Raw genomic sequence first — 9881 nt, 5'->3', positions numbered from 1 at the left:
AATCGGCAACATTTCCATTCCAATTATTTTTTACTCTTGCTTGAAAATTGTGAAGATGTTCTTGTCGAGTTGTGTATTGATGGTAATGGTCGTCTGCATTTGTACAATAGCTTCATAGGCACAGTGAATGCAATCTATTCAGATCTGGCGCACACATTTTATTAGAGTGGCATTCCCGTTTGAACAATTCCATGGCTGCCTTGCAAGTAACCCGAGCTCTTTCTATTTTATTATTATTCTGCATTTTTTGTCTCGCTCGTTGCAAAGAACTTTGCCTTGAGTCAAGTCGAGGAATTTCCAACTGGGTCCACGATAGTGTGTGTGTGTGCGCGCGCGCGTGTCTGGTGGGTGGCCAGGAAACAGGAGCTGGGCCACGCACGCGCACATGCACGCGCACAGACGCACACGGGGAGCAGCGTGGGAGACGGCAGCGGCAGTCGTTGCTTTGCGTTGCCTCGGGAAACGCTAATGAATATGGAATGACGCGCTCACGTTTTGCGTGGCAAACGCAACCAGATGCGGCAGATGTTGCCGACATGAAAGCTCTCAGGTAGTGGCGAGCCAGCGAGCGAGCGAGCGAGCGAGCGAGCGCGCCCCGCAGACACGCCGTCCGTCCGTCCGTCGGTCGCGTAACCCGACCCCCGTGTGCCGACTGATCGCTAATGTATAGGCGATGTGTGTCATCATAATAATAGGTGACAGCCACGCATGGAAAAGAGCTCAGCGCAGCGCAGCGCAGCTCAGCGCAGCTCAGCGGTCATGGGAAAACCAAGGCCAGCCAGTCGGGGCCCAGACACAACAACAAGGCGCACTTCCACAACCTGAAGAATGTCCACCTTCAACACACCTGAATCAGCACCTTCATTTCTGCCTTAAAAGTGGCTCTTATTGACACCACAACGGCACTCTCAGTTTCAACTCGAATTTGTTAGCGCCTTTATTTCCACTTCAGCGGACTTGTTGCTCCCTGAAAACACCTCTTGATCTTAAACACGCTAAACAAGCTTTAATGACAAGTGCTACAATTACGCAACCGTCAAACATGTAACAAAAGAACGCTCAAAGGTGACTGATGAGGAAACTCGCTCGAGCCGCGTCTGTTCAGGTAGCCTTTCTCCGAGTGCTTTTGACCTCGCGAGGCTGCCGTACGAGCTGGCCGGCTGTGACGTCACCATCCTCTGCTCCAAGATGGCGCTGCCGGTGCGGTCCAAGCTTGCGCGACATGTGTTGCTCAGGTTCTCCAGGAGCTTTCAGCGAGTGCACCGAAGGTCTCTCTGTGATGGCGGCGCGTCGGAAAACAAGGTAAAGACGGAGATCGGTGCTAGTTGTCTCGTGTGTCTCGTGTGTCTTGTGTGTCGTGCTCTTTCCTGGGAGCCCGACTCTCCTCTTTGCCTTCACCTGCCTTGCCTCACTCCCTCCACCAGTGGTGGAAATGTCAACATCAGACGCTCGTATTTGCGAGCCTGTTGACAGTCAGCCTTTGTGTTTGTGTTCGTGTTCGACCTGTGCGGACAATTTGGTCCGGTTGTTAAAGCTTGAGTTCAACGCTCGTTCGCTCTAAAATAGCACGGAGTAATATTCTAATAGGAATATAAGACTCGTTCATAGTCGTAGATGAGCGTCCTGATAACAATCAATCATTTAGTCACAGATATTCTTTGTGAGTTCATTTTCTTGTGACTCTAGTTTACAAATATCTGTTCGGCAAGCACAACAATAAAACAATGTAGTTGCCGCCTTTCCCTGATTTAAATGTATTTCTTTGGGGTCAAGAATATAGATGTCATGTCCTAATGCTTGCATTGCCGCAAACCAAACGTGGCTTGTTGGCAAAACAATTGCGCCATAACTCCGCATTGCCTTGACGTTTGAACACAACCGGTGCGGCAGCTCCTACGCAAAGGCAAAAGCAATATTCCAAACTAGCGCTTTTCCTCCTTCCACCTTAGCGCAAGTGTGAAGAGAATTGAAGCAGCGCTCACGTGAAAATGTTGCTCACACGTGTGTGTGTGTGAGAATGTGGAACACGTGACGGAGAGGCGACACTTCATCATGCAACCACAGGCGGAATGAGCAAAGGAAAAAAAATCTTTTTTCCAGGGCGTGAAGGGGAAGCGAAGGTTTGACGCCAATCACACCTCGGCCCCCTTTCGGGGAGCGTGACGAGGAAGGAAAAGCAACACTGTCCGTCTGCCGCCAGCTCCACCAAATTGGCAGCTCACCTGCAAATGTTGGCGCCAGGCAAAAGTTTTCATGCGCCCGCCTGGGCGTGCTTTTCTGTCCACTCGGCACCAAAATGCAAGAGTCCGTCTACCGCCCGGGAACAGGATAACAACCAATTGCCCAAACGGCTTCCTTTTGTTGAGCTGCAAATGTGACTCTGCTTTTTTAAAAAAAAAATTATTGGACCTTTCCGCTGCGGTTGTTCCCTTGGGATGAGCGCCGTCGGTCGCAGCAAGAAGAAGGTCGGTCGCTGCGGTTTACGGGCCCGGCTGACCCCGGCCGGCCGGCCCGCTAACTTCTCCCCCCTAATTGCGTCTGTCACTGGCCGGCAAGATCATATACTTGCTTGGGTTGCCCTCGTCAACTTTTGTCACTTTTGCGTAAAGTGGAAACGCTCGTTAAAGCTGGAGTTCCTAATGAGGCCGATGACTGTTTCCTGAGCCTTCCCCTCCCTTCTTGCCCCGGCCTCCCTCCGGGCCGTCTTGAAGTCTGGAGCCTTGTGAAGCCGCGGCTGGCCGGCCCGTGCAGGTTATTTTTGGAGCGCCGCTGTTTTTGAAGGGGCTGCGTTGGCCATTAATCAGGCCGGCCGTGCCGCCCACCCGCCGGTGCCACACTGCGGCGTTTCTCTTCCTGCCCGGCCGCCGCACAGCGTGACGCTCGGAGGAACCTCATCAATCTCACCTGTCCCGCCTTCACACGCAGACTTAATCAAATGCGCTCCTCCCTCCCTCCCTCGGTGAAGGAAAAACAAACCAGCTTTGGGCTTCGCCGGTGACCCGCCGGCCGCTAGCCACCAAATATCAGGGCATAAATGAGGATGGGCACCGTTGGTGGGATCTGCCACGTCAGCGTTTATTCCCTCGGGCTCATTATGTAGCTGCATTCTTCTCTGCCCCGCCGTGGAGATTCTCGACTCGTTCAGCTTGGCTTCCCCCCAACCGACCGCACGGCCGACGCCAACATTCCGCAGGTGCAAATCCACCAAAGGCTTTTTCTGAAGAACCATCAAAATGAGGGCTTGGAACGGAGAGTTTTTGGGAAGAACAGTCCGGTTTTCTTTTACGCTCGGTACCGGGTTTTGGACCTGCGGTGTGTTCTCACCTCGAACAAAAACACTGGCGATGTCGTAGAGTTCGCTTGACCAAGTGGGATGGGGGGGGGGGGGGAGGCACGTCAAGGTGAATTAACGTCGCCGTGAACACGGGACGGAAAAGGAACACTGGGCCCTCTGTGTGGGGATGCGCTGCGGGAGAGCCGAGGCGGTGGGGGGAAATCCTTCCGCCCTTCCATCTGCCGGGATGCGGCGCTGGCAAAGACGTGACGCCGGAGTCCCCCCGCAAAGACTTGACGGTCGGCGGTGGCGGGGGGCCGAGCCAGCGGTCGAGCCAGCCGGCGGCGGGCGGCCGTCCCGCGCGCTTGTTGAAATTGGCACGCTGTGAAATGTCTTGGCTGCCGTGGAAGCCGCGTGGAAGCCCTGAAAGGATGCCCAGAGCACATCCACGGCCCAACAGATACGCTCTGTCGGGCCGGCCGTGATGAATAACCTTGACGGCTCTGCTGGAACATCGTCGGCGACAATAGCCAAGCCTCGGCCGGAGAGAGAAAATGCTCTCCACCGCTGACATAGCCTGGCCAAAACCGTCATCCCTGTTGAAACCGCATTGAAAAAGGCGTGGCCCATTCACAACGAGCGAGCACTTATCGGAAGCCCGCGTTTGGATTCCGACGTGGAGCTCCAATTGGCATTGTATGCCAAAGAGTGCCCTACTGTACAAAAAAGATTATTTTGGGTCGCACTGCTACTGCATAGCGCTCACGGCCGCTAGGGGGCGCACGTGTCTGTGGCCAAATGCTGATAAGAACTGAAAGTTTGGATGCTTTTTGTTTTGCTTTTGCAACATCACAGTCACTCAAAACTAGCCCCCCCCATCCCAAAATTGGCCGCAGATGCGTGCGGAAGTCAGCCATTTTAGTGGTAAGCGGCCAATGTCACCTTTGCTCAAGGAAAAAAAAAGTCAATCAGCCCTGCACACCGACAGCAAGTCGGCCATTTTGGTTGAAAGTGATGTCATTGTCTCCGCAGCCGACTGCCGCTGAGGAAATGCTCTCCCTCTTTGGCAAATGCAATCGAAAAAAATTGAAAGAAAAAACCCAACGACTGTCGGCACGTCGAAGCCGATCCGCCACGCCCCCCGCTCCGCTCTTGATATTTCAACGTCGACAGCAGCGGTCGCCAAGGCGACGAAAGCTTTGCTCTTTTGCGGCCGCCATGTGCTGAAGACATTACACGCTTTGTGTGTGTGAAGGCGGCGGGCCACGGCAAGCTTACGTTTGCGCTGTGTTTTCACACTTTTTCCCAGAATAGGTCTTCGCTTGTACCGTGCGCTGGGGGGGCGCAAATGCTTCCATCTGAAACTTGGACCCAAAAAAAACCAGCTGCCTCACGCTCAGCCTGACGGAAAAACAGCCGTCACTTCACGCGGAGGGGCTAAGAGCGAACGGGATGCCATGGCCGGCGAGCGAGCCTTTTTTCTCCCCCTCTCGGGTTCCTGAGGAGAGCCCTTTTCCAACATTTCTCTGGCTTCTTCTTCTCCAATGAACAAGCGACCGCACGGCGAGAAAATGTTGCATTAATCAGCCACAACAAAATGACATCCTCGCGCAAGAATGCTTAATAAATACAAGACGCCAGCGAGCGAGCGAGTGAGCAAGCGAGCGTGGAGCGGAGGCGTCGGAACATTTCAACTGCGAGCGAAGGCTCGCACGGGAACTCGTCCGACTTTAACTCCACGTGGACAAGCTGGGAGCTCGCGACCGCAAGAGCAAATGGAAGCCGCCACAAGCGACCCACCCGAGCGGGTTGGGCGAGCGGGCCGAAGCTCCCAGGCGACGTGGATGGTGCAAAAAAATAAAAAGAATGGACTCCATTTGATTTGGACAACTTTTTGCCTGACCTTGTGGGCCCAAATGGCCTGCGCTTGTCACAGTGTCCTTTTTAAACCTCCAAAGTTAGGAAGTCCCCCCTGCCCCCCCCCCCTTTTATTCTCCAATAATTTTATTAGAGGCGTGAAATATTGCGCAACAAATCATGTCGCGGCGCAGCGGCCGCTGTGATTTCAAAGCGTATCACCTTTTACAACCATTGCGCTTGTGTTGCGGCATCCGTCATAAAAATTAATTGCCGTACACCCGTGGCTGTCCGGCCTGTCATCGGGCGGGGGCTGATTTACCTCTTCCCCCACTCTCCCGCCCTCCCTCCCTCCCACAAAGCGAGCGAGCGGGCGGGCGGGCAGGCAGGCCTTCCTTCCGCAGCGGTGTCTGGCCAGGTGACGGGCGCTTTGTAGCCGCTGCTGTTGACTCTGCGCGCCACTTGATTGGCTCAAATGACGCCATTAGCATGTCTGCGTGACTAATGGCTTCCCTCGGGGGGGTTAACATGTCAGCTGGAAGTGAGAACACACATGAGCCAGACTCGGGGTCCCGCTCGCGCCCCAGGTCGACCTCCAAAGAGGCTCGGCGCAATCACGCGGCGGAGGCTAATGAACGAAGCGCTTCCGGCCTCTCCGGTGCATTTTTGCAAACCGCGACAGGCGCTCGTTCTGCGCTCGCCGGCCGATCTCGGCACCGCTCGGCAGAAAGGCCCGAGGAAATCCGATGAAAAGAAAGCCACTCGTCGGGCTTGGCATTTCAATTCAAATGGTGTTTTTTCTTTTTGCTAGTTAAGCGCCGGCAAGTGTTTGATAGCTAGCCGCAATGCTCATGCTAAACGTTAGCTTGTTTTGCCGGGCAGGCGGCAGCGCAGCGGGTGTTCTCCGGGATCCAGCCCACGGGGGTCCCCCACCTGGGCAACTACCTGGGGGCCCTGGAGCAGTGGGCGTCCCTGCAGGAGCGCTACCCGGTGGTGCTGTACAGCGTGGTGGACCTGCACGCCATCACCCGGCCGCAGGACCCGCGCGCTCTCCGCACCAACATCCTGGATATGGTGGCCAGCCTGCTCGCCTGCGGCGTGGACCCGCGCAAGGTCATCCTCTTCCAGCAGTCGCAGGTGCGCAGCAGAGCAGCCAATCGCACGTCCCGCCCGCCGCCGCCGCCGCTTGCACATTTGACACAGGTCCTCCCTAACTCCCTCCCTCCCTCCTCGCAAGCCTGACACACCCGCCTTTCAAACTTAGTCATGCAGTCCGACCCCTTGCTCGGAGCCCTCCACGGCTCCTTTTCTATCTCGGAGTTGATCTTTGCGCCGTCGTCGCCTTGACCCGCCGACACCCTCGCGTGCGCCTGCTTCATTTTCCTTTGACAGGACAGGATGGAAAGACACACAAACAGCAACCGCAAAGAAATAGCCGCTTTAACCGCATGAAAGAATTTCAGTGGCAAGGAGGAAGAAAGGAAAAACAAAAAAAGCGCGAGGCCCCATTTTGCACATTTTCATCACTGGAGCGACGAAGCGGCAAATCCCAGCGGCCGCCCGGCTGCAATTTGTCACCGCAAACGCTTTTCGAAGCCGAGAGAATGTCACATAAAGCAATGGAGCCGCGGCGCACTTCTACGACTGTCCTTTCATTTGATTAGACCTGGGCTCATGTAAGCCTTTGCCCCCGTGCGCAGTACCTCCCGCCGCCTCTCAGGGGCCCCCTTCTCACTCGCCGTCTTGTTTGAAAACGTGACTCGTGTGAAAGCTTATCCGATCTCGGCAGGTGCCCGAGCACGCCGAGCTTTCCTGGATCCTCGGATGCTTGACCAGCATGCCCCGCCTCCGCCACCTGCCGCAGTGGAAGGTAGCCATGCAAAACACACACACACGCGCACACACACAAGCTCATTTCTCCCCACGTGAGCAACGCCACATGCCGCAACTTGTGGCAAGCTAACATCTGTTTAGCTTTGCGCATTGGCCGCTCGGATTTTGCGAAAACCGAGGCGAGGTGTTTATTTGTTCAAGTGGACGAAACCTTTGGAATAGCAGCACGTGTTTTTTTTTTTCTCCTCCCGCCGCCGGGTGTCGGATTTCCATTTCGCTTCCCCGTCGTCGTCTGTTTTATTGCTTTCTCCACCTGCCAGATTTGTCCTCTTAATAGCCGTCATTTCCCGGACACATGCGGCGTGGATCGGGCCCCGAGGAGGCCCAAAAAACTACACCTTGTCCAGTCGGAAAATGTTCCCGTTTGGAGGCACCAAATGTCTTCTTTTGTCCAGATGAAGAGCACGCAGAAGAACGAAGGCAGCGTGGGCCTGTACACGTATCCCGTCCTCCAGGCTGCCGATATTCTCCTCTACAAGTGAGTCTGTCGCCGGCCCAGGCCGTGCGCTTTGGCTCCAGGCCTCTAGGTGGCGATATGCGCCGCCGCAGCTTTGATTTGATTTCCACGCTCAAGCACGTTTGCGCAAGCCCGTGTTCTCCAGATGATGCTCTGTTGACGTGCTCTCATCCTCCCGGGCCGGCTCTCAGGTCCACGCACGTCCCCGTGGGCGAGGACCAGGTCCAGCATCTGGAGCTGGCCCAGGACCTGGCTCGCATCTTCAACGCGCGTTACGGCGAGCCGCTCTTCCCGCACCCCCGCGCCTTGCTCAGTAAGGACACCTTCGCTATTTTTAAATGCGTGTGCAGCGCAAGCCTTGCAATTAAACACACACATGGTCAACACACTCGCGCACACTCGCACACTCGCACACACACGCCAAGCGCGCTTGTTTATTCCCAAGCGTCGTAAAAATACAAAATGGCGTCAGCAGTTTTGATGAAAGAAGCCTCTTTGCCACCAATAGGGTGATAATTGACTGCTGAGGGGGGCAGGACTTGTGATTGATCGGTGGCCGGCGGAGAGGATGCTCTGATCTGCAGCCGCCATCCTGTCTTTTTTTTTTCTTCCTTTTGGAGGCCAATGGATGAGGTTTGAAAATTGGACAGGCTTTTCAGCTGCGCATCTCCAAATATTCAACCCTTAAATTTGTCTTTGCAACTTTTGAACGCATTTAAGAGAAGATGCGCACTTCCAAATTGCTGTCCCACCGTTCATCGTAGCAGACCTTGGTGACCTTTCCTAAAGGTTTTCTTCTGCCTCGCCCCCCCTTTTCCCAAGAAGTCATACGAGTGCCATTTTGCCCGAAGTTTTCGGCTGAACAGCGCCGGTTGTTGTGTCCCAGCTTTTGCTTTGTCGTTGGAGCAGACTAGCCTCTTGCTAGCCCAGATTTTCTGATGTGCACTCCCAAATAAGTGACCCATTTTCTATCACTTTGGACCCTGACCCCTTCTTCCTCCCTCCCTCCCTCCATCCATCCGTCCGCGCGCAGGCTCCACCCGTAAGGTGAAATCCCTTCGCGAGCCCTCCTCCAAAATGTCCAAGTCGGACCCCCAGACCATGGCGACCATTTACATCACGGACACGCCGGACGACATCGCCCTGAAAATCCGGCGCGCCGTCACCGATTTCACCTCGGAGGTGACGTACCACCCGGAGACGAGGCCCGGCGTGTCCAACCTGGTCAGCATCCACGCCGCCGCCGCCGCCATCGACGTGGACGAGGCGGTGTCGCGGGCCCGGGGTTTGGACACGGCGGCGTACAAGAAACTGGTGGCCGAGGTGCTGGTCCAGAGGCTGGCGCCCATTCGCCAGCGGCTGCTGCGGCTCCGGGCCGATGGCGCCCACTTGGAGGCCGTGCTGGACGAGGGGCGTCGCCGAGCCAGGGAGCTGGCGGCTCCCACCATACGGCAAGTCAGGAGATTGGTCGGATTCAGTTGACTTGGAACTGGGAGCGCCCCATTGGTCCTTCTGCTTGCCTCTAATTGTCTGTGTCTCTTTGTGACACCAACAATATATGCATTTTTTTATGCTTTTTCTGCTCCAAGGCGTGAAAGGACTATTGACAGACGCAATTGGAACAGATGCCACCTGGTCCTTTTTGGTTTTAATTTTTTGTTTCCTGTCTTTGAAATGTTTTATTTTTATGTATTCTTTTTGAATGCATGGCGGTCACAATAATTATGACACATTTTTAAATACTAAATTCAAATTGAAATACTTGAGTTTTTCACCTAAAGTCAGACGGTTGACGGGCAAACATGGCACAGATACCGAGCTGGCTGATTTATTTTTTGGGACATCACTTTAGGCCTTTGCAGGGATTCTTTATTTTATTTTATTTTTTTATTCAAGACTACAATTGGCAGAAATAATAACAAATGTCTGAACAGTCAATGTTTTCTGTTTTATTTTGTTTGTACTTAAGTTAAAGTAATTACTTTTTCACTGATTATTTCCTCCGCAAAATGTCTTTTCCTCTTTTCTTCTTTTCCGTGATCATGATTACAAAAATTAGCAAGTCATATTTAAAAACGATAAATTATTATTATTATTGGTTTTTTTTTGGTTTTGTTTGTTGTTTCTGACACACTTTTTCTGTTTGATGAAAATGTCAGACAACAGCTCACAGATGGCCATGACATTTATGGCCCCTGCGTGGTCCATTTTTTTATGACATCACAGACTAAATCATCATGTTTTGAATCAAACCATTTGATGTGTGTTTATATTTTTTCTGGTTAAGAAATACGAAATAGGCCACGAGATGCATTCAAATACTAGAATATGTTATGTCCAAAACTCACAATTTTCACATGCATTGTTTTGATTCATAAATAAAATCAAATGCATCGTTAA

At 53.5% G+C, this 9881-nt stretch overlaps 1 protein-coding gene across 1 annotated transcript; it reads left to right on the top strand.

The window, feature by feature from the left end:
- Nucleotides 1–406: 406 nt before the first annotated feature.
- Nucleotides 407–9881, top strand: wars2 (tryptophanyl tRNA synthetase 2, mitochondrial). Its single transcript, XM_088383755.1, has 7 exons — nucleotides 407–550; nucleotides 696–1302; nucleotides 6014–6268; nucleotides 6921–7001; nucleotides 7420–7502; nucleotides 7673–7794; nucleotides 8515–9881. The coding sequence occupies exons 2-7, from the start codon at nucleotides 1189–1191 to the stop codon at nucleotides 8961–8963; spliced, it is 1104 nt and encodes a 367-aa protein (XP_088239881.1). The 5' UTR covers nucleotides 407–550; nucleotides 696–1188; the 3' UTR covers nucleotides 8964–9881.

Source organism: Syngnathus floridae, chromosome 8, assembly GCF_059516105.1.
Source record: "Syngnathus floridae isolate MCC-2025c chromosome 8, RoL_Sflo_1.0, whole genome shotgun sequence".
NCBI lineage: Eukaryota > Metazoa > Chordata > Actinopteri > Syngnathiformes > Syngnathidae > Syngnathus > Syngnathus floridae.
The sequence above is the reverse complement of the archived record's forward strand: the minus strand, read 5'-3'. Positions and strand labels throughout refer to the sequence as shown.

Excerpts from the sequence above, each read along its gene's own strand:
- wars2 (XM_088383755.1), top strand. The coding sequence starts at position 1,189 with ATGGCGCTGCCGGTGCGGTCCAAGCTTGCGCGACATGTGTTGCTCAGG. Across the intron at positions 6,269-6,920 it reads TCCTCTTCCAGCAGTCGCAG|GTGCCCGAGCACGCCGAGCT; the intron begins GTGCGCAGCAGA and ends CGATCTCGGCAG. Across the intron at positions 7,002-7,419 it reads GCCACCTGCCGCAGTGGAAG|ATGAAGAGCACGCAGAAGAA; the intron begins GTAGCCATGCAA and ends TCTTTTGTCCAG.